Source organism: Macaca mulatta, chromosome 3 (genome assembly GCF_049350105.2).
Source record: "Macaca mulatta isolate MMU2019108-1 chromosome 3, T2T-MMU8v2.0, whole genome shotgun sequence".
Taxonomy (NCBI): domain Eukaryota; kingdom Metazoa; phylum Chordata; class Mammalia; order Primates; family Cercopithecidae; genus Macaca; species Macaca mulatta.
In genome coordinates, this window is record NC_133408.1 from 177,714,506 (window position 1) to 177,739,057 (window position 24,552).

A 24,552-nucleotide genomic window follows, 5' to 3' on the forward strand; every position below is an offset into this window, starting at 1 on the left:
TGAAAAGAAAGTTCATACTCTTCGCACAACCAGAAATTAGAGATAATGGAGAAACGAAAAGTGAATTAAAACCAAGGTAAAAGTGTATAGTAGAGGAACTTGGGTCATTTATCAGTCCTCAAATAGCTTCTCTGTGTGCAGCTGGGGGTGGGTTCAGCCAGTTATTGTCAGTCTAAGAGAGAAGAGATGAACCCACACACAGAAAACCGTAATAGCGTGTAGGGAACAAATACACAAAATTAGTGCAAACAGACACAGCTGTGTGGGCTAAACAAACAGACCAGGAGAGCCAGAATCCAGTCAAAGCCCAGTAAACTTGGCTGGAAAGACCTTTAACAGGAACCATATAGAGATTTTCAAGAACAAGAAAAGTAGAGTTAAAGACTATAGCTAAGAGGAAGATCAAAGAGAAAGATTAAAGAATTCTTATTTCTGATAACAATAGAGATAAATGTCAGGCAAGCATGTCCCTTACTTGTGAGGTCCGAGGAAAGTGTACAAATGAAGTCCCCATGCCACACATCTTAAGGTTTCTCCTTGCCTTACTCCAAGCCAAACAACCCAACACCTGCTCCTTCCGGCTCCCTCTATGGCCAGGTTTGAACTAGAATTCTTGGACTTCCCAGGGCTGCTTGCCAAAATGTGGTAGTATAAGCAGAACTACCCCAGGCCTCAGCCTGCTCCACTCCATTGGAGAGAGACAGTCTCTTGGGTCTTCTTGTGTTCCTATACATTCTGCTGGGGATGCCAAGAGGGAAAGGCTCTCACTGCTCTTTTATGATGGGCCACCTCTCAAGGTTGTTATGAAGCTGGTAACCTGAACAGATGAGGTAATGTCTCTCTCTGGGCAAGAAGCAGGCTTATTGATTGCTTGCTATAAAAGCAGTGGATTCTCCAAGCTCAGGCTTCCTTAGCTGTGACACAATCCCCACTGAGAGCACAGCATCCACCCGGATCTGTCCTGGCTCCTGGGGGCAAGGAGAACTGATACATATACGCTTCCGCTCATACTGCCTGCTGAGCAATACAGTCCTTTGTCTCTGACCCAGGAATCGCATGTCTTCTACAAATAAGGCTAAATTGAATCCCAGAGCTGACATATTGTGAAGGATGTCATGCACACACCAGCCCTGGTTCAAACTCCATATGCAGCCCTCACAAAGAGCTGTCTCTGTCTACCCCACTGGCTTCATTGGTGCCCGCTGGTCCCCAGGTTTGCCCTTCAGAGAACAGATTTGGAGTAGAAGTCCACATAGGCCCTGGAAATGAGCTAAGACCTTTGGACAGGGAATTCCAAGATCCTAGGTAGTAGGGTAAGTTCTAGAGGGCTAGGGTGAGAACTCCAGATGGACGCATCCCTTTGTTCCTGCCAACTACGCATCCCATGGAGGGGGACATGGCTAAAGGACAGCCAGCACAGGGCCCTCTAGAACACTGAGTCCAAATCAAGGGCCCTTGTGTCTAGGTCTTAAGTTGGCTCTTGCTGGGGCAAGGTCCTTGAAGGAGCAAGAGGCACAGCAGCAAGAGAAACCGAAGTAAGGGCCAGTTCAAAAGTTAAGTGACCAAGTTCTCACCCCCTTCTAGCTCTAAATGTTTAGATGACTTTAACCCCACCAGGCCTCAGTTTCTCCTTCTGTGAAATAAAGTGATTAGCAGTTCAATACAATGATGTCTAAGGTGTAAATCAAGTCTAAGCTCCTACAATTCTACAAATCCATGCTCAAGGAGAGAGGCTGCGGCTCACAGCCCTGAAGAAGCCTGATAAAAAAATAAGTAATAAATGGAGCAAACTGAGCCACAAACGCCTACAAGTGATGGGCCGGCCAGTGTATGTGCATCACTCGTGCAGAAGAAAACTATACCAGTGGGAAAAAATGACAAGATTTCTTAGGGATGAGACCAGGGTGGGGCCATCCAGAGAGCTTGCAGCTTAGAGAGGTGCATTCACTTAGAAAAGCCAGAAGGATTCTCTAGCAGCCACACACGGGCACTGCCCAGACACTGGCAAGTGAAAATGTATTTCTTGATGGAGCACAGGAAGGAGGGCCCCCTGGGAAACCATCTCACTCCCATCTTACACATTTCCTGATAGCATGCAATTAGCGGATCACCTCAGCAAAGGAAGTGTGAAGGTGCTTTCACACACTTCAGCTCTGTTCCGAGAGGCTCCCAGAGAAAAACCGAAGAAAGATGAAGAGGACTTCCTCATCTCTCCCAGCCCTGTCCTCTTCCAGTTCCCATGGCTCAGATAAAAGGTCTTTTCACCTAGAAATCAGTAATAGGCTAGGTGGCTGCCGCTGAGTCCAGTACAAAAAAAAAAAAAAGAAAGAAAAACTAACTCAGGATTGACTCATAATCGGAGCACAAATTTTCATCTGGGTAGATGGGAAAGTCCCCTGTGGAGTATTGTATAGGAGTGGAAAAAAAGTAAAGAGGTATCATTTTCTTCCATTTGGTCAGTGATGAAACAGCCACTCCCCTTCCCTGCCATGCCATGCCACGCCACATGAAACAATGGCCCCCAAGGCCTCTCCACTCCCCATTTCTGGTGACCCAGGATCCTGTTCACTTATCAAAGTTGTTCTACTTCCATCCAGCTGCCTCTGAAGGATGATAATATGAGAAGCACCAACAGGAACACACACACAGGTGTGCATTCCCCAGCCCAGCCCTGCACACAGCTCAAACACCGGTCACCTGCATGGGGCGATGTGAGTAAAGGGGTCCCGACGTCTTCCCTTGCCCAGCGCCCCAATCACCAGTTCCCCATGGCTGGCTCTAGGGCAGGGCATTGCCAATGCTTACATCAGTCATTCTGGTTAGCGTGGTGTTCTCTGAGTACCACAGAGGCCCTTGGCAGAAAACAAAGAGAAAGGGGGAAGAGCAGTCAGAGGAAGTCTAGGTCCATTCCCCGTTTGAGTGAGGCAGCCCTGCTTTTATTTACTTCCCTCTCGAGCCAAAATACATTAAAAGCTACTGATTTTGTTTGTCTGTTTGTTTTGAGATGGAGTTTTGCTCTTATTGCCCAGGCTAGAGTGCAATGGCGCAATCTCAGCTCACCGCAACCTCCGCCTCCCAGGTTCAAGTGATTCTCCCGCCTCAGACTCCTGAGTAGCTGGGATTACAGGCACACGCCACTATGCCCAGCTAATTTTGTATCTTTAGTAGATACGGGGTTTCTCCATGTTGATCAGGCTGGTCTTGAACTCCCAACCTCAGGTGATCCACCAGCCATAGCCTCCCAAAATGCTGGGATTACAGGCGTGAGCCACCGCGCCCAGCCTTAAAAGCTACTGGTCTTATATGACCTTAGGAGGTCCCTGCTACAATTATCTGTGGGAAGATCACAGATGAATCCATTGCCAGCCATTACTACCATAAAAGTTTTGTCCACGAGGAGAGGTGAGTCTTGAAGAGGTAGAAATGGGAGAAGAAGCCAAACGGAGCCACTGCACTCCTAGAGTCAAGGGAAGGCACAGAGTACAGGGAAGGAGGCCAAGGGGAAGAGGAACATCAACACACTTGTCCTGCTTTGTAAGTAAAGTAAGCCAGACAAAGACAAATACTGTATAGTATCACTTACACCTAAAAAAAAAAAAATAAGTCAAACTCACAGAAACAAGAGAATAGAAAGGTGGTCATCAGGGGCTGGGAGTGGGAGAACTGGTCAAAGAGTACAAAGTTTCAGTTATAAGGTAAATACATTCTGAGGATCTACTGTACAGCATGGTGACTAGAATTAAAAATGCCATATCATATACTTGAAATGTGCTAAGAGAGTAGCTCTTAAGCATTTGCACCAAAAAGAAAAAAGAAAGGTAACTATGTGAAGTGATGGATGTGTTAATTAGCCTGATTGTGATAATCATTTCACAATATACACATACATCAACTCGTTACATTGTATACTGTAAAAATATGCAATTTTGTCAATTATACCTTAATAACACTGACAACACATAAACAAACAAAAAACTTTCCCTGCTTTAACAGGTGGCTAAACTAGCCCTGGTCACATGTAGTTACAGCAGCCTATCAGGGAAGGCTAAAGATCCCAATAGCATGAAGCAGATTATTATTATTATTATTATTATTATTTGAGATGGAGTCTTGCTCTGTCACCCAGACTGGAGTGCAATGGCACAATCTCGGCTCACTGCAACCTCTGCCTCCCAGGTTCAAGTGATTCTCCTGCCTCGGTCTCCCGAGTAGCTGGGATTATAGGCATCTGCCACCATGCCTGGATAATTTTTGTATTTTTAGTAAAGATGGGGTTTCACCATGTTGGATCTCTGACCAACAGGTGATCCACCTGCCTTGGCCTCCCAAACTGCTGGGATTACAGTGGTGAGCCACTGCACCTGACCAAGGTAGATTATTTTTAATGGTGAGTCAAAGATCCTGTAGAAATGTATGAGAATATGTCCAGTGTTTTGTTATATGGAAATAGTTCTTAACAAAGAAGTATGCACAATATAAATACGTACACATAAAATATTCCAAAACATAAAGACAGTTCTGAGTGAAAGGATTCTATTTTTTTCTACATTATTTTTACAAGGAGCACATATTATGTATGCATCTTCCTTAAGTCTGAAACATATGATAAACAAGTAAAACTATATCAAACTAAGAAGCTTCTGTACAACAACAACAAAAAACAATTAACAAAATGAAAAGGCACCCCACAGATTGGGAGAAAATGTTTGCAAACCATATAAACCATGAGGGGTTAATATTAAAAATATATAAGGAATTCATACAACTCAACAGCAAAAACAAAAACAAAACCCAATTTTTAAAAATGGGCAAAGAACCTGAATAGACACGTCTCTAAAGAAAACATAAAAATGGTCAACTGGTATATGAAAAGGTGCTCACTGACACTAGTCGTCAGAGAAACACAAATCAAAACCTTACATGATATCACTTCACATCTGTTAGTACAATCATTATAAAAAAGACAAAGCGTGACCAGTGTTGGAAAGGGTGTGGAGAAAAGGACCCTTCCACACTGCTGGTGGTAATGTAAATTAGTAAATCCATTATGAAAAACAGTGTAGAGGTTCCTCAAAATATTTTTTTTTTTTTTTTTTTTTTGAGACGGAGTCTCGCTCTGTCGCCCAGGCTGGAGTGCAGTGGCCGGATCTCAGCTCACTGCAAGCTCCGCCTCCCGGGTTTACGCCATTCTCCTGCCTCAGCCTCCCGAGTAGCTGGGACTACAGGCGCCCGCCACCTCGCCCGGCTAATTTTTTGTATTTTTAGTAGAGACGGGGTTTCACCATGTTAGCCAGGATGGTCTCGATCTCCTGACCTTGTGATCCGCCCGTCTCGGCCTCCCAAAGTGCTGGGATTACAGGCTTGAGCCACCGCGCCCGGCCGGTTCCTCAAAATATTAAAAACAGAACTCGCATATAAGCCAGCAATCCCTCTGCTGGTATATACCCAAAGACAATGAAATCAGCATCTTATAGAGTTACCTGTGCACCCATGTTCGTTAATGATGAAGAGTCTCGCTTTACAAAAATATTCTGCTAATAACTGGAGGAGAAACGATAGAATTCTACAAGGCTACTTTCAAACCCCTAATGTATTGATCTCTCTAGTTAATAAGTGTACATTGTTGAGAACCAAATACGCAAATTTTATGTTCCTTCTGATCGAGGCGTGTAGTGGAACCTATGACGAATTCTTACCGAAAACTGAAACCAAACAAAGTAGAGTCTGTAGTGGGCGTAGGACTATGCTAACAGACACCGCAAGGATACTACAAGTAAACGAAGACCACGGAAGACTCTATAGGACAACTGACTCGGCCTTTACTAGATAACAGCAAAGACATTCAAGAGAACGTACAGACAAAAAGATACAATGGACGGATCAAACAGTTTGAACACATGGCCCTTATTTGGATATCTGACTCAAACAAGCAAACAAAAATGAAAATGTGCAAGGAGGGAGGAAAGGAGGGAGGGGGGATGGAGGGAGGAAGGAAAGAGAAAGGAAAGGAAAGGAAGGAAAAAAGAAAGGAAGGAAGGGAAGGAAGAAATGAAGAAAAAGAAGAAAAAAGAAAAAGAAAAAAGAAAGAGAAAGAAAAGAGGGAGGAAGGAAGGAAGGGAGGGAGGGAGGAGGGAGGGACGAACGAACAAGCAGCACAGTCCACCTGCAGAGGAGAGGAGAGACTGCCCAGGCAAGGTGGTGGATCGGTCCTTCTCCCTCACACAGCCCGACTTTGCCCCCAGCACATCCCTGCTGTGCCTCTGCTGCCCCCATGTGGCCGAGGGAAGAGCTGACACTGAGGCTGTAGAGGACGAAACCTGAACGCGAACTCCAAGGAAGTCTTTGACAGATTGCTCTTCCCTTTTCACGAATTCCTGGCCGGGATTTGTCCCACCCACTTAGGAACATGGGACTGCTGCAGGAGCAAGTGCCAGGATGGGTGCCGGGATATCTGCTCAGAATGCTAAAAACTTGGATACAGATGCTGGCTGGGCAGGATCCAGAGAACCAGAGCCGCCTCAGGCAATCCCCCCAGGGGAGAGGAAGTGGAGATAAAAAGAGAGGAAGCCCCAGGAGACGAACGGCCAAAGGCAAGCAGTGAAACCAGCTCCCTTGCCTCCTGAGATCAAGGTAATGCCAAGCTAAGTTGGTGGCGCTTCCTCCCTTCGGGCAGTCTGTCTTACAGAGCACTTGCGGTGAACTGTCCCTGACTGCTCTCTGAGCACACGTTCCCAGAAATGCAGAGAAAATTTCAGGGGGATCCCACTGATGGTAGTTTTAGCTTATGTCTATATTAGCCAGCTTTTTGAGCAACAAACCATAAAGAATCAGGAAATGGGAATTAAATTCATTTGTTATTATCAAATAACATGCAAAGAGATTTAAACTGATCCCTTAATATTTGCACAACTGTTACTGGGCATTAATGCTGACCCTTAATCTGATTAAATTTTTGTTTACCCAGTAAGTTCATTTTTCTCTGCTTAATTTGTTGGATCTCTAACACTCAGGGTGACAGGAGTCTCTGACTAAGAAATAATTGTCACAGCACAGGTACGTATCACGTGTGCACATGAACACATACATTCTGGATGAAACTCCCCAAAAGCCAGTTTCTTAACCCTGCACTTTCACCCCTTCCTCTTGCGTATGACCCAGACATAAACCTCCATATACTCCTCCTATACTGAGACTCCAGAGCCAGATCACCTGGGTTCAAATGCAGCTTTAGCATTTACTGTGTGACCTTGGACAAATCACCTAAACTTTCTGAGTTTCAGTTACCTCCTCTATATAGTGAGGATGATAATAATGGCACCTCATAGGGCTAAATGAGTTCATAGCTGTAAAGTGCTTAAAACAGCACTTGGCACAGTAAGTGCCAGAGGAATTTATCAACTTGGTACCATTATAATTTTTGTAAAATGGGTTTGAAATGCAATTAATTAACAAACTAGTTAATTTTTAAAAACAAATTTAAAAAACAATTTTCAGCTGGGCACAGTGGCTCTGACATGTAATTCCAGCATTTTGGGAGGCCAAGGGGGGCGGATCATGAGGTCAGGAGATTGAGACCATCCTGGCCAACATGGTGAAACCCCATCTCTACTAAAAAAAATACAAAAATTAGCCGGTCGTGGTAGCACATGCCTGTAGTCCCAGCTGCTTGGGAAGCTGAGGCAGGAGAATCACTTGAACCCAGGAGGCAGAGCTTGCAGTGAGCCGAGATCATGCCACTGCACTCTAGCCTGGGTGACAGAGCGAGACTCCATCTCAAAACAAAGAAAAAAAAACACCAATGATTTTCTCTTTTTTTAAACTAGTAAGTATCATTTGCTACTAAAATTGGATTATAACGAAGTGGCCAGTGCCTCCTTGTTCACCTCTAAATTTTGATGTCATTTTCAGGAGAATCAGGCTTGTTGATCTTATTCTCCTCTAAGCCTCTTTTTTAACCCCCTAGTAATAGTCCTTGTCATGATCACCTTCTTCTTCAATGCTATATCATTTAGGAAAAGTAAAGAATATGCATGTATGTGTGCATGTGTGTGCATATGAGAGTATGTCCATGTGTATTGAGGATGTGAATATGACAGCATGTGTGCATATGTGTTTGTGTGTGAGAGAGTAGCACGTGTGCATGCGTGTGTGCATATGTGTGTGTGTGTAGCAGGAGCGGGTGGGTAGAGTTTGGCCATGCTGAGCATCTCAGCACATCTGCACTTTCACTGTGACCTCCTTTACTTTTCTTCCATCCCTGGTTCTGGATTCTATCCTCTTTCTTCCCCACCTTCCATTTGGCAGCACGATCAGCTCTCAGCCCAGTGACACTTACCTGTTAGTGTTCTCTAAAACCTCTACCTTCTTCCGAAGCTCCAAGTTCTCAGTTGAACAAGACTCCACTCTACAAAAGAGGGAGAAAGAAGAAAATTATTATCCATAGAGCAAACACTAAGCCAGGAGCTAGGGTAGGTGGGGATGAGGAAAATGAGGGTTGGGGGGATCTGCTACTCCATGGAAGTGTGGGAAAGTATGGAAAGAAGGACGAAGAGACTTAAGAAAAAAAAAAATAGGCCGGGTGTGGTGGCTCACGCCTATAATCCCAGCACTTTGGGAGGCTGAGGCAGGCGGATCATGTGGTCAGGAGATCAAGACCATCCTGGCCAACACGGTGAAACCCCGTCTCTACTAAAAATACAAAAATTAGCTGGGCATGGTGGCATGCCCAGCTACTCGGGAGGCTAAGGCAGGAGAATCGCTTGAACCTGGGAGTCGGAGGTTGCAGTGAGGCAAGATAGCCACTGCACTCCAGCCTGGTGACAGAGAGAGACAAGAAAGAAAGGAAAGAAAGAGGAAGGAAGGAAGGAAGGGAGGGAGGGAGGGAGGGAAAGGAAGGGGAGAGAGAGAGAGAGAGAGAGAGAGAAAGAAAAGAAAGAAGAAAAGGAGCTGGGGCCAGGCATAGTGGCTCATGCCTGTAATCTCAGCACTTTGGGAAGCTGAGGCAGGCGGATCACTTGAGGTCAGGAGCTCAAGACCAGCCTGGCCAACATGGTGAAACCCCATCTCACTAAAAATGCAAAAATTAGCTGGGCATGGTGGTATGTGCCTGTAATCCCAGCTACTTGGAAGACTGAGGCAGAAGAATCACTTGAACCTGGGAGGCAGATTGCAGTGAGCCAAGATCATGCCACTGTACTCCAACCTGGGCCACAGAGTGAGACTCCGTCTCAAAAAAAAAAAAAAAAGAGGGAGCTGAGTGACAAGTGCCTGAATAATGCAAGATGAATAGGGACGGTATAAAATATGACCCTCTTTTAGGGTGTTACAACCCTCTTTCCTCTCACCTCCTCCCTAGTGTTCTCAATGCCCATCATACTTCTCCCTCTATACTACAATGATCTGGACACTCCCGGCTACACTCTTACCAGGACTGATAAGAAGTGAAGAGACTTAAGCAAAGGGCAGGACAAGAGGGAGGACAAGAGCCCAGGACAAGGAATCCCGGTGCTGGGGCACACATGCCCAAAAGAGACAATAAAGAGATTTTCATAGAAACATCTTAACCCTGGATGCCCATAGAAAACGGGGGACAGCATGGAACTACAGTCATCCCATTGTATTCGGGGGGGATTAGTTCCAGAACTCCCCATAGATATCAAAATCTCCAATGCTCAAGTCCTTGATATACAATGGTGTAGTATTTGTATATAACCTTTACATATCCTCCAGTATATGTTAATCATCTCTAGGTTATTTATAATACCAAACACAATATAAATACTATGTAAATATGTGTTATCTTGCATTTATAGTTGTATTAATTTTTGTTGAAGTGTTTTTTTTTATTATTATTGAGTTGTTTGGTTTTGGTTTTTTGAGACAGAGTCTCACTCTATCATCAAGGCTACAGTGCAGTGGCACAATCACAGCTCACTGCAGCCTCAACTTCCTGGGCTCAAGGGATTCTCCCCTCTCAGCTTCCTGAGTAGCTGGGACCACAGATGTGCACCACCATGCCTGGCTAATTTTTTTTTTATTTTTTAGGGGGTCTGGCTACATTGCCCAGGCTGGTCTTGAACTCCTGAACTCAAGCAATCCTCTCACCTTGGCTTCCCAAAGCACTGGGATTACAAGAATGAGTCATCACACCCAGCCTATTGAGGTTTTTTTCTGAATATTTTAGACCCATGGTTGGTTGAATCTGAGGACGCGGAACCCCCAGATATGGAGCGCTGACTATGCTTAATGCTACATTACCAGTACTTAAGTCAGGTGATAGAAGCACTAGACTTTAAATAGTAACTTCGAGAAACAGCCAGGAACCACCAGCCACTCCCTTCCCCAGATCCACATGAAGTTCATTCCTGGGTCTGGGGCCTCATGCCCATCTTAAAAAGGTCTTAAGTTTGTTAGCTGAAGAACTAACTTCTAGGGCTAAGACAAAACTGTATTTAATTCCTCTTTTTCTAACAGCCCGCCTGATGTTATAGACTTTTTAAAAGAACAAAGATTGCCTTCAAGTGTTTTTGCAAAAAAACATGAATTGTAGTGGCTGGAAAATAAAGGCCGCCAACCTGACATCTTTCTTTCCCTGCGTGCCCTCTCTAGAGCGTGAGGGAATTTCGCCAATGCGGGCTGATTAAGTAGCACTGCTCCTTTTGGCTAAAACAGGGTTTCTCCTGCTAGGAGTTTCAGGAATGTGCAGGAATGTTAATATTTGTACGTGTTAGAAAGGAAGTCTCTGAGGACTCCGGGGTCCTGGCTGGCAGTGGTGGGATTCAAGCACCTACTAAGGTGCTTTTACTTCTTTCTTGCTTTATTATAGACATCTCCTCCAAATAACCACTAGGTGGCAGGCAAAATATAGCTGATAAACCACCGGGTTTCCAAGGTGGCCAGAAAGAGGAATTGAACTGCTTCTCCCCGATTCTCCACACACCCACATTTCTCAGTGCATATTGCCCGTACTACCCGATGAACACAACAGTTTGCCAGCAGGCTTACTTTTTCTCCAGGCTGTCCATGTATTCTTTCTTCTTTCTCCTACTTTCTTGGGCAGAAATCTGAGAGAGAGGGGTGGGAGGAGAATGATTAACTTCCAGCTCTGTGAGTAAACCAGTTAAGACAGGAGGTGGTTAGTGTAGAAGTCATTAAAGCCCCGCTCACTTCTGCAAGCTGCTTGCCATTTGTTTAAGCTGCTGGTTCATCAACTAGTCACCTATTCTGTCCTCCTGGGTTTCCAGCTGCCAAACTCACACCTACTTTCCTACAAAGTAGGCCCCCAGTAAAATGGACACTGAGTGGCCAGGCACGGTGGTTCACGCCTGTAATCCCAACAGTTTGGGAGGCTGAGGTGGGTGCATCACTTGAGGTCAGGAGTTCGAGACCAGCCTGGCCAATATGGTGAAACGCCGTCTCCATTAAAAATACAAAAAAATGGCTGGGCGCAATGGCTCACGCCTGTAATCCCAGCACTTTGGGAGGCCAAGGCGGGTAGATCACCTGAGGTCAGGAGTTTAAGACCAGTCTGGGCAACATGGTAAAACTCATCTCTACTAAAAATACAAAATTTAGCTGGGCGCGGTGGTGCATGCTTGTAATCCCAGCTACTTGGGAGGCTGAGGCAAGAGAATCCCTTGAGCCCGGGAGGCAGAGGTTGCACAGAGCCGAGATTGTGCCATTGCACTCCAGCCTAGGTGACAGAGTGAGACTCCGTCTCAAAACAAAAAACAAAAACAAAAAAATTAGCCAGGCATGGTGGCGCACATCTGTGGTTCCAGCTGCTTGGGAAACTGAGGTAGAAGAATCACTTGAACCTGCGAGGCAGAGGTTGCAGTGAGCTGAGATCACATCACTACACTCCAGCCTGGGTGACAGAGTGAGACTCTGTATCAAAAAAAAAAAAAAAAAAAAAAAAAAAGAAAGAAAGAAAAGAAAAGAAGAGAAAAAAATGGACACTGAGTAAGGAGCCAGGCCAGAACATGTAGCTCACAAACCATCAGTGTGGTCTCAGATAAGTGAGTTTAACTCCCGGACCTCTGCTGGCTGAACTACATCTATAAAATAAGACAGCTGGGGCTTGGTCATACATCAACTTGCTGCTGGTTCTGCGCACGGATAGAGTGACACTAAGCTCTTGTCTTCCTTCCCTCTTTGCCCCCACCCTCCCGGTAGGCCTGTGCCTCAGCCATCCCCCTGGTTTTCATCAGCCCTGCTCAGCACTGAGCGGCCCAGGGGTAGGACACTACTGAGTCCAAATACAGACCAGCAAACTGCAGAAGTTTTGTAATCACTAAACCCTACAAGAAAAAAAAAATTAACCAAGCACTCTCAATGTATCTGTATTATATATATAATATACATATATGCTGTATTTTTATATATATAATACATATATAATATATAATACATATATAATATGTAATACATATATAATATATAACATATAATACATATATAATATATAACATATATAATACATATATAATATATATAATACATATATATGTCTACTAGAGGAAACTATTGTATATATCATAAGCCCAAAATTTAAAAGGCTGAGATTTTAAAGAAAAACTACATGGAAATTCTAATAGCTTCCTCCCACCCCTGAATGTATCATCGTGGGCACCAAGGAGGTAGACACTGATTTGGGAGTCTGCTGGCCTCAAGAGGGATGGGATGGGCTGGAGGAAGAGCGGGGCACGTGGTGAGGATGCTCCTCCCAGGGCCTAGGGAAGGGAGGGGCTTGGCCTTGGAGTCTCTGCCATGGGATGGGGTAGTGCTGGTCATTGGGAAGGCAGGGAAGGGGATGCTGACTCGATTCTGCTCGTGTCTCTGCTCTAGAAGTGCCTAGATTTGAAAGGCTCACCTTATTCTTGATCTTCCGCCGAATTTTCTTCAGGGCCTTCTCCTCTGATTTTGACAGGGGCAATTTGGTGGGGATGGGATAGCCCTCAGCGATCAGGGTCCTCTTTTCCTCCTCTGTCAGGACCAGAGGGCCTGATCCCTGCAGTTTCTGTGCAGACCAAGGAGCAGAAAAGGGTCAAAGAAAAAGAACTGGGACCACTGAAGAATAGCCTCCCGATGGGGTGACGAGAATCTGTTACAATGTCTTACAGAAGGCTCTGGGACAAGGATGCCCCACCTGCTTTGGATGATAGATGGGTATTTTGAAGGGCATGGGAAGATGGGGAAGACACTCCCATGTGAGTGTTATAACCTAGGGGTTATAATTCAAGGAAAAGAATAAAGAAACCTCCACCCATTATTTCCCAGGAAGCACCCCGCTCGCTAAAACATGAAAAGAAAAAGTAGAGAAGTCATTTCCCACAACCCTAGAGATTTCCTGGCCTTGGAGTGATGAAGGATTCATTTGCAGCCCTGCTTTGTACAACAGTTTTGTTGTTCTCCTTCTGAAAATGCAATTTTATAAGGTGCTCTCTACACACCAGGAGTCACTTCTCCACTTTTAGCTAAGGGTGCAGAGCACCCAGGGACACACCTGCAGACTCTTTCCATAGAAGCCTCTGGCTTTAGCAGTCTCAGACTGTCCATCAGCAATGAAGACAAGAACAGTAGCCCATCTCATGGACCCCACAGTAGAATGGCGTGTTTATAATTAATCAGAGTCCCTATTGCATTTTAGCTCCATACTAAATGCCATGGAGGACTATCTCTCAAGTAGCTTGTGATCAAGACTGTGAGACTGAATTGATACCCATGAAAGGATAAGAGTAATTAAATGCTAAACTGTACTCTTAGCGGATATGGTTTGGCTCTGTGTCCCCACCCAAATCTCATTTTATTGCTCCCATAATTCCCACGTGTTGTGGGAGGGACCCAGTGGGAGATGACTGAATTATGGGGTGAGTCTTTCCCGTGCTGTTCTTGTGAGAGTGAATGACTCTCACAAGATCTGATGGTTTTAAAAAACTGGAATTGCACCGTATAAGCTCTCTCTTTCCCTGCTGCCATCCATGTAAGACCTGACTTGCTCCTCTTTGCCTTCCACCATGATTGTGAGGCTTCTCTAGCCACATGGAACCGTAAGTCCAATTAAACCTCTTTCTTTTGTAAATTGCCCAGTCTTGGGTATGTCTTTATCAGCAGCATGAAAATGAAATAATACATTAGCTAAAGGTGCACTAAAAATCTGAAGTAAGAGAACAGTGCTATGAGCTGTGTAATCAGGAAAGGTTTAGGGCAGGAGATGAGATTTGAATTGGGCCTCCTGAAAGAAAGGGGATGATTTACATAAGAGAGAGGAGTGCATTCTAAGCAAAAGGCAGTATTTTGAAAAGTCACTGAAGAAGCCACTCTGCCTAGTGTGGGTAAGGAGTTCTTGAAGCAGCGGAGGGTTGGACACCTGATAATGAGTAAAGGTGTCACGGCTTGGTGCCAATAGATGATAGGGAAACACAACATAGTTGTTGTGCAAGCATCTGACATGGGGAAGAGTTCCTCCATCAACATGTAGAATGGACAGATCACAGTAGTACACACAGGTATATAGGATACAAGCTATTCTACTAATCCAAGGAGTGAAGTCAGGTTCCAGTTGAAAAGGTGAAGAAAGAGTGGAAAGGTGAATTCCCTTGTCCTCAGTAACAGTGAAATATAAGAATGTGGTTACAGATCAAGAACTTTCAGGGATGGAATCAATACAAACTTTCAAAGTTATGTTAATTAATGGATGGATGGTTCTTACAGAATTTTTAAACATCTCATTTCATTTAAATTTTCTAGTTGTGATACTGTAAATTCAAAATAGCTGATTATAATTTTTACAATTTCATAGAAATCAATTCACTCCTAGAACAATAAGAAGTTAATGATCTATTCTTCATTATGGTGTCCTCATGTATGTGAGGGATGAACGATGGGTCTTGATGTCTGATCTGAGTTTCTGGGTTAAGAGTCATATGACACACAGAAAAGGCTTAAACTGTTTTTGACCTTTAGGCATCAAAGACATTAATCTCATAGTAATTTTTAAGTTCACCAAAAATTGCTTATTTAAAATATAAAAGGTATTTCCTATGACATAGGTCACGAGGATCATTAACACAAATATTTATGATAGAACTTTGAGGAGAAAAACCCCAAATCTTTATTCCTCATGCCTATAGCTCTGTAAAATAAACATACGAATAAAAACCGGAAGTGTGCATGTGAAAACGAAGAGAATTGTGGTAGTAAAAGGTGAGGTGTGCAGGCAGTTCTTGGAAAGTGTTCTTTAGGGTTGACATCACTCCGCTTTGGCCATTAATCAGAAACTTCTTGACAAAAGTGAAAAACAAACAGCCTTGAGTGGTCCTGCTCTAGATACAGCCCCATGGGAATGAATGGAGAAGGTTCCTTTTGGTCCAGGAACGCCCGCTGCATACTTACATGAGGAGCCGTGAGAAGAGGGGAGCTGGAGAGGGCGGAGGGGGCCCGGGGTGCAGCTCTGGAGGGGCTGTGGGTCTGAGGCAGACTGAAGGGGTGCAGGCGTGGGTTGGGACTCAGGCTGCCCTCTGAGTCACTGCCGTGACTGCTCGGGGGGGTGGGCGGTAAATGCAGGTGGTCCACTGGGGCTGCAAAAAAGGAAGCACATCTCATCCATCCCAGAGCCACAAATCAGGATACAACTGATCTGTGGGACAGTGAACTAAAGCACAAGGGGCCTCCATGAGCTGACACAGACAGATCTCCAAAGTGCAGAGGCTGGATACAGGAGTCCTCCTTTTGCATGAAAACAGAGACAAAGAGGATATGGACCCCATATTTGCTTGTATTGGCAAAAAGAAACACTGGAAGTGTATACAAGAAACCAATAAACGTGCAACCAGGGGCCAGGCGAAGTGGCTCATGGCTATAATCCCAGCACTTTGTGAGGCTCGGGTGGGCAGATCAAATGAGGTCAGGAGTTTGTGACCAGCCTGACCAACATGGTGAAACTCCATCTCTACTAAAAGTACAAAAATTAGTTGAGTGTGGTGGCACAAGCCTGTAGTCCCAGCTACTTGGGAGGCTGAGGCAGGAGAATTGCTTGAACCCAGGCAAGATCACGCCACTGCACTCCAGCCTGGGTGACAGAGCGAGACTCCATCTCAAAAAGTCAGTGGCTGCTTTGAAAAAAGCCAGATTGTTTCTGGAGCAATGTGCGTGGTCATGCCTGCAGGCAAGACGCCAGGCATTCTTCATTCAGAAAACATGAAACCCATCTTCAGATGGGGGAGTGGGCACAGGAAAAGTAAGTGAGAGTTCAGTGGGGAGACTTTCTCCTGTAAAGTCTCCGCCCTTCCTCAGGGAGGCACAACACCCTCTCTGCCAGGGCCTATGGAGCCTTGGCCAGTGTCCATCAGGCATCTCCAGGGCAGCAGAGATGGGCTTCTGAAGGAGGAATCCAACCAGGATTCCTTGAAATGAAAGCACTCTTGGTTCTCACTGTTCTTTCTGAACAGTGCATATTTCTGTTGTACCAGCCACTGCTACTGAGCCAAGGGAGATAACTGCAGGTAAACACTTCATTCCTGGAGCCTCCAGGACAATGAGTCCTCTGTACGGCAGCCCCACGGTGGGCATGGCCCACACAGCTAGGTCTGCTCGGCCAGGGAACCAACTGCTGAAGGCCATGAGAAGCCTCAGCGCATCACCTCCTCGTCCCTTCTTCCAATGGAGACTACCCAACGTACTATGGACGGGAAGGGCCCTCCTGAGACACAACAACTGACCCAAGAAAGATGACCTCATTCATAGCTGCCTGATACAGTATGGCTGTGTCCCCACCCAAATCTCATCTTGAATTGTAGCTCCCACAACTCCACTGTGTGGTGGGAGGGACCCAGTGGGAGATCACTGAATCATGGCGGCAGTTTCCCCCATGCTGTTCTTGTGGTAGTGAATAAGCCTCATGAGAGCTGATGGTTTTATAAGGGGAAACTCCTTTTACTTGGTTCTCATTTTCTCTCTCGCCTGCCGCCTTGTAAAATGTGCCTTTCGCTTTCCGCCATGATTGTGAGGCCTCCCTATCCATGTGGAACTGTGAGTCCATTACACCTCTTTTTCTTTATAAATTGCCCAGTCTCGGGTACTTTATCAGCAGCATGAAAACGGACTAATACACTGCCCTCAGAGAGGATAAGCAGCAATCAGCAGCTCTCTCCTACAGGAATACCTGAATAGCCGAGGCCACAGCAGGCGATGCCTGGTCCCCCGGCCCCGGCATGCTATTTTTTCTTCTCTCTCTCTCATTGCCATTCCCTGTCTCTCTCCCACTCTTTCTTTCTCTTTCTGCCACATATAGCTTTTCTCTAGATGTTTCCTCTTTCCCTTTTTCTCTGCCAGTCTTGCCAAAGAGGTCCCTGGGGTTTTTAGTCTCTGTGGGCACTCTTACAGCTAAAGAATATGCTAAAATAATCCTTGTCACACTATTCCCACTACTCCTGCCACGGGTGCAGGCAGCCCAGGAAGGGAACCACATGCCTTAAATATGCAGGTGCTTGGCTAAGAAGGAGGAGTCCTAAGCGTGTTAATCAAGGTTTCTTGAATGCCATGAATATTATGGCACTTCATAGTTTAAAAACAAAACAAAACAGGAAGCAGACGAACCTAATAGGGGCTCTGTGCTGTTACATTCCCAAGAATGTACCTAAAGTACCTAAAGCCACCCTGTCCCTTTCACTTGGTAGGGGCCAAATTATTCTAATACTGTTCTTCCGTCTAAGCAGAGGGCCCTTCACAAAAGACAGAAAGAGAATGATGAGAAAAGCAAGTGAAGCAACTTAAATCTTGTCTTTCCTACCTATGAAAGAGCTACAGGGCTGGCCAGAGGCACCTCAGGATCAGATTTCTAAATATCATTTGAAATGCTGCTTTTGGGTTACTGCAAGGTCTGGGGACAACAAGCTACTTTGCCTAGAAATTGCTGCAGTCAAGGATATAGAATTTCCTTATCTCTGTTTATCCAGGATAATAAGGAAGGGCTGTCCTTTACTTTATTCTTGAAACATTTCTCCTCCAATAACCCTGGATTCAGAAGCCACTATGGGATTCATTGTTATGGTGATGACACTTCTGAACCACATCGAAGCATAAAATTAAAAGAGTAAGATGCATTTGATAGTAATAACTAGTGTTATACAAATGAAAGCAATTACTTTGAAGCAGTATATGAAGCTGCAAGGCACTACTGTCTGTCACTCAGTGCAAAGAAATAGTGTCTCGATATGGATTCTACTCAGTATTGTTAACTTTTAAAATTTAATCATGTCTTTATTGATAATAAAGGCAAATAAAGGGCCAGCCCTGACTACATTGTTACAAACCAAATCCTGAGTTAGTTTCTAATGGAAAGAAGATAGCTGATATTTTCATGAGAAGTGCTCATATGTAAATATCCTCACGTTTATATACTGTAGCACATATACCTTTTTGGTGACAACTGTATAAGCCAATTTCTTATTTGTTGACCAAAGTAATGAACTGTACTTCAAAATTTGTACTGAAAGTATGAATGGGACCGGATGAGGTGCCACATGCCTATAATCCTGTCACTTTGGTGGGCCAAGGTGGGAGGGTCACTTGAGCTCAGGAGTTTCAGACCAGCCTGGGTAACACGGTGAAACTCTGTCTCTAAAGAAAATACAAAATTCAGCTTGGCATGGTGGTGCATGCCTATAGTCCCAGCTACTTGGGAGGCCGAGGTGGGAGAATCGCTTGAGCCCATGAGGTTGAGGTTGCCGCGAGCCAGGACTGCACTACTGCACTCCAGCCTGGACAACAGAATGAGACCCTGTTTCACAGAAAAAATAAATAAATAAAAAGTAGGAATGAAAAGGGAAGTGAGGGCATGACCGAAGGCACAGAAGTGAGAAGAGCAGGACCTATACAGGAGAATCTGTATAAACAAGGTGGCAGAGAGAGTTTCATTAGACTTTATGAGGCTCAGGGGTCTGCATCCGTTCCTAGCTATGGGCTTCACAGGAGAACAAAGAGAAACTCAGAAAGAAACTGACATAGAGAAAGAAAAATATAGACATATAACAACCTTGGCCAGACGTGGTGGCTTATGCCTGTAATACCAGGACTTTGGGAGGCCGAGGCAAGCAGATTGTCTAAGGCTGGGAGTTCAAGACTAGCCTGACCAACGTGGCAAAACCTCGTCTCTACTAAAAATACCAAAATTAGCTGGGTGTGGTGGCGCACACCTGTAATCCCAGCTTCTCAGGAGGCTGAGGCACAGGAATCGCTTGAACCTGGGAGGCAGAGGTTGCAGTGAGCCGAAATGGTGCCATTGCACTCCAGCCTGGGTAACAGAGTGAGACTCTGTCTCAAAAAAAAGAAAAAAGTATGACCACCTCTCAAGGACGTGTTAATTCTAGATGGATGGATGTCAAGAAGCCCAAAAAGATGCACAACTGTAAACTATGAACATGACCAAATAGAGAGGGGGCTCCTTGCAATGGCTGTCATCCAAAGTCAATGTTTACAAACAATGAATTGGCCGCATAATTAATTGTGAATTTACTTCACAAAGAGTTGAAACTAGAGTTGTTTAAAATAAGCAAGGTGCCTTTGTAGATGGTTGTTGATTTGTGGGGTTCTACAGGGTTCACACCTGGATGAGTAAGAGCTGCAGTTCTCTTGTCTGATAGTGTTTGTAGTAGCAGTCCATAAAGGTTTTGAAAAATATCACCCTGGCTAGAAGTAAAATATGGTAACACTTAGCCGAAACTTAATTAAGTGCATATATGGGAAAATAATATTTAGCTTGCAAAATTTTTATTTGGAAGCAAAATTTTTATTTTTTAAGAACAGAGCTATTTCATAAAGTCAGCTACATCTGTGGTACAAACTCATCCCAGCTCTCTCACCATATTCCCTCTCTGTAGACTCAGAGACCATCTCCACACCCAAAGGGACACAGGGAGGGCAGACAGACCTTCTTTAGGAGAGAAGTTTAGAAACTGATCCACTTCATGAGGCTCCAGCTTAATTTTAGGAATAATGGTCTGGCACGAGGAATCAACCTGGAGGAAGAATTTCAAACACAAGTTTTAAAAACCAATCACAGCCTTGAAGACACACGCAGCAGAGCTATTTGTCACCTGTGTCTTCCTCTCGGGACAGCCCTGCCTATCCTGGAGAATAGCTGAGTGTACGCAGCTTCCCTGACAGGGAGTCATTTTAGTTCTTAACCTTTTTCTCATCGCCAAACTGGGCATTACAGCTGACAGGACCCTCCGAACTTACTTGAGACCACCCTGGGTAACATAGTGAGACACCATCTCCCCCAAAAATATAAAAATTAGCCAGTCGTGATGGCGTGCACCTGTAGTTCCAGCTACTTGGGAGGCTGAGGCAGGAGAATCACTTGAGCCCGGGAATTTCAGGCTGCAGTGAGCTGTGATCATACCATTGCACTCCAGCCTAGGTAACAGAATGAGATCCTATCTCAAAAAAAAAAAAAAAAAAAAAGAAAAAGAAAAGAACGCTCAGAACTCTAAAGTTGAAAGTTAAATGCTCAAGCCCAAGACTATATCAATATTCTTTTCTAAGTTTTTGTAGTACTGTAAAGGCATTTTATTACAAAATATTCTGGTACTTTTTTTGTGTGGCATCATTCTGCTAACTTTATTCTTTATACACAGTTTGGGTTAAGGAAGAACCAAACATTGCTTCCACTCCCTCTATCCTCACTCCACTTTGGGGCTTTAAAAAGCGACTAATAGTTGATACGGGTCAGGATTCCCAAGACTGCAGAATTTAGCTGTAGAGCATAACTGTGCATTTGATCTCTGAAAGAAAATAAGAGACCTTCTAAGAGGTGGTGACCTTAGCAGAATGAGGAGGGGCCAGGGGTCTGTTATCCCAGTTCAGCCTCACACCAGCCTGGGAGTTTTCCCTGCCTGCAATGTAAAGCAGCCTGTAAATTACATATAGCCACAATGCACTTAAATCGAGTCAATCACCATGGAAAACGGGAACTAAATTTTAAAAAGTCACAGGCGTCCACCAGCTTGCCCTGGGGTAGGGACTGTGCACCAAACTACATCCTTTCTCTTATATAACTTTATTAATATTGATTATTAATAATGTTTATAATATATAATTAATATTAATAATTAATGTTATTATTAAGGCTTCTTAATGACTGATTATATCTAATCATGAAATGCCTGGTAGGGAAAGGAGAAAAGTTACCTGGCCCATACACGGGAGCAAGGCCATGCCTCCGAGCTTTGCTAGTTACATGCTTTACAATAATTCAACTAGCCCAGGCGTGTGGCTGTAATCCCAACACTTTGGGAGGCCGAAGTGGGCAGATCACTTGAGGTCAGGAGTTCGAGACCAACCTGGCCAACATGGTAAAACCCCATCTCTACTAAAAATACAAAAATTAGCCAGAGGTGGTGGCAGGTGCCTGTAATCCCAGCTACTCGGGAGGCTGAGGCACAAGAATCGCTGAACCCGGGAGGCGAAGGTTGCAGTGAGCTGAGATCGTGCCACTGCACTCCAGCTTGGGCGACAGAGTGAGACTTCTGTCTCAAAAAAAAAAAAAAAAGTAATAAATAAAATAACTAAAATCCTGTGGAGCAAGGAGACTAATAGAGACCCAGACAGCCTAGTCTAATAAAGAGACTCAGGTAGTTACTGAGAAAGGAATCCTAGCACACTTGCAGAGGCCTCTGTCTATAACCCTTCATCATTTACACAGATGGACTAACAAGTGAGTATGCAGTGACATTTTATGAGTCTACTGATTCAGTGTTATCTTATTCTGAAGAGGCAGACATTGTATCTTTTTTTCTTTTTTTTTTTTTTTGAGACAAGTCTTGCTCTGTCGCCCAGGCTGGAGTGCAGTGGTGCAATCTCGGCTCACTGCAGCTTCCGCCTCCCAAAGTGCTGGGATTGTAGGCATGAGTCACCATGCCCAGCTGCAGGTAGACACTCTATCTTGCTCATAAGAAATAGGCCGGTTGCGGTGGCTCAAGCCTGTAATCCCAGCACTTTGGGAGGCCGAGACGGGCGGATCACGAGGTCAGGAGATCGAGACCATCCTGGCCAACACGGTGAAAACCCATCTCTACTAAAAAATACAAAAAACTAGCCAGGCAAGGTGGCGGGCGCCTATAGTCCCAGCTACTCGGGAGGCTGAGGCAGGAGAATGGCGTGATCCCGGGAGGCGGAGCTTGCAGTGAGCTGAGATCAGGCCACTGCACTCCAGCCTGGGCGACAGAGCAAGACTCCGTCTCAAAAAAAAAAAAAAAAGAAATCTGACTTAAGGAATGTTAATGAAGTTGTTGTTTATAACCCGAGGCTTTGAACTTAAGGGAAGCTAAGACAGGCTTCCAACACTTGCAAGAAGATGTACAAATATGATGCTGGTCCATGGCCGGACACTGGACATACCCAGAAAGAAGGTAGAGTAGAATTAAATTCTATTTGCAGTAGGCATGGAATCCAGTAAGGAAAAAATCCTGATTTCTTATGCTTTCCACGGGTAACATAATAATAAGTGTTATTATTACTATTAATATTATTATGTTATTAATATTGTTATTATATTCATATTATTATATGAATCAATAGGTGGGAGGTTCCGGACTTGAGTAAGGACAACTCAGCATCTCACTAGGAAAGTAAAATACTACACAGGAGCTCACATTCCCAGGAGCCACGCACTGTAAGCCACAGATTGTGTCATCACCTCAATCACTCCCTTTCCACTGCTTAAAAATCAGTGCCATAGAGAATTTTTTTTTACCATAGATATTTTCTGTGTTTTTTATTTTGTAACAGTAATCAAAGACAGACTGAAATCAGCTTACCTACTATCTTTTTCCAAACAATGGCTTTAAAGGAAGCTGGCACCAAATCAACATACCCTTATTAAATGTATACATATGTATATACACACATACAAAGTTGCATGTCCTTAAATGTACACAGCCACTAACTCCAAAAAGATTAAACACCTTATTGGAGAATGATCTACCTGTATCTTTTAATCCAACCTGTTTATACAGAAGAAAACTGAGCATACCCCAGTATTCATTTCCAGAGGAGGTTCCTCCTTTTCATACGGGGTGGAGATGGCTGTGATCGTCAGAGTGACAGACGGAACGAGTCCTGGGGGTGGTTCGTCTGTAATTGGCTCTGTCTTGATGGTTGTTGAAGGGAAGTCTGTAGACAGGTACCATTTCTCACTTTCCACCTCATCTGCAGGAAAAAGACAAGCACACATGTGAACTTGTTCAGGGCATCAGGCATAAGCAAAACAAACAACCACTGGTTTTTCTCCCCAAAAAAGCTCAGTGAAGGATTACTGAGAGTGGAATAAAAGAAAATGAAGTATGTGAGAGAAAAGATCGATAGATGTAAACAGTAAAGTAAGAATCGATACTTGTATTCACTTGCATGTGAGTGTGCCTAAAGAAACTCTGGAAGGAATCCATAGAAAAGAGAAACTGCGTTTCTCAGGAAGAAGCCTGGGTTGATGGGGAATAGAATAGGAGGGAGGATTTTGAATATGTAATGAGCTACTCTTTTTGGTTGTCAAATCATGTAAATGTGTTATCTAATCAAAAACAGATAAATAAGCAAATTTAAAAACATTAAAGAAAGAAGCAGCTGGGCACAGTGGCTCACACAAATAATCCCAGCACTTTGGGAAGCCAAGGCAAGAGAATTGCTTGAGCCCATGAGTTCAACACCAGCCTGGGCTACAATGCAAGACCCTGTCTCTACAAAAAAAAAAAATTTTTTTAATTAGCTAGGTGCAGGGGTGAGCATCTGTGGTCCCAGCTACTTGGGAAGCTGAGGCAGGAGGATTGCTTAAGCCAGGAAGGCCAGGCTTCAGTGAGCCGTGATCACGTCAGTGTACTCCAGAGCCTGGGCAACAGAGTGAGACCCTGTCAAGAAAGAGAGAGAGGAAAAGGGAAGGGAGAGGGAGGGAGAGGGAGAGAGAGGGGAGGGGAGGGAAAAAGAGTGAGGGTGAGAGTGAGAGCAAGCCAGTGAGTGAGAGAGAGAGAGAGAGAGAAGCAAGCAAATGGTTGGCAACCAAGGGGAGACGATGGGAGAGCATGGTGAGTAGGTCTCTCTCTCCTTCTGCCCAAAGGGAAGATACTTGGTTTTTTTCATATTTTTTCTTCTCACTCCATTTTTTTTGTTTGTTTTTGTTCCCTTCTGTTTTCACTGTGATTCCACCTAGGCCTTAAACCTTAACTTAGACTTCCAGAGACTTTGCTCAGCCCTTTGGGAGACTTTGGTTTGCAATAACCATCTGCCCTTTGCTGAAATGGACTAAATACTCTTCCAGAGAAAACAGCTGCATCTTGGTGAGTCTGGGTCTTGTCTGGTCTTTCCTGATCATCACCAGGCCTGGAGATAGCTAACAACCGAGAGACAAGACTAGAGAACAGACAGAGTGCCTCCGCCACTTAATGCACACTCTTCTCAGAGTCTAAGAGGTACCCTGTATTTCTTAACAAATTACTTTGGGGCTAGCGCCTCAGCACTGCCTGGAAAAGCAGGGAGGAGGGAAGGAAAGGGAAAGACGAGAGG

At 44.5% G+C, this 24,552-nt stretch overlaps 1 protein-coding gene across 2 annotated transcripts in view; it reads right to left on the reverse strand.

Annotated features, from left to right (window-relative positions):
• The window catches only part of CREB3L2 (cAMP responsive element binding protein 3 like 2), a 128,264-nt gene that overhangs the window by 18,095 nt on the left and 85,617 nt on the right, over positions 1 to 24,552 (reverse strand). For both annotated transcript variants that reach the window (XM_015134993.3, XM_077997474.1), the window contains exons 3-8: positions 23,033 to 23,208; positions 19,928 to 20,015; positions 15,394 to 15,578; positions 12,872 to 13,018; positions 11,005 to 11,063; positions 8,336 to 8,404 (exon numbers count right to left, since the gene is read on the reverse strand). In XM_015134993.3, coding sequence (XP_014990479.1) covers positions 8,336 to 8,404; positions 11,005 to 11,063; positions 12,872 to 13,018; positions 15,394 to 15,578; positions 19,928 to 20,015; positions 23,033 to 23,208 — 724 coding nt within the window. The remainder of the gene's footprint in view (positions 1 to 8,335; positions 8,405 to 11,004; positions 11,064 to 12,871; positions 13,019 to 15,393; positions 15,579 to 19,927; positions 20,016 to 23,032; positions 23,209 to 24,552) is intronic.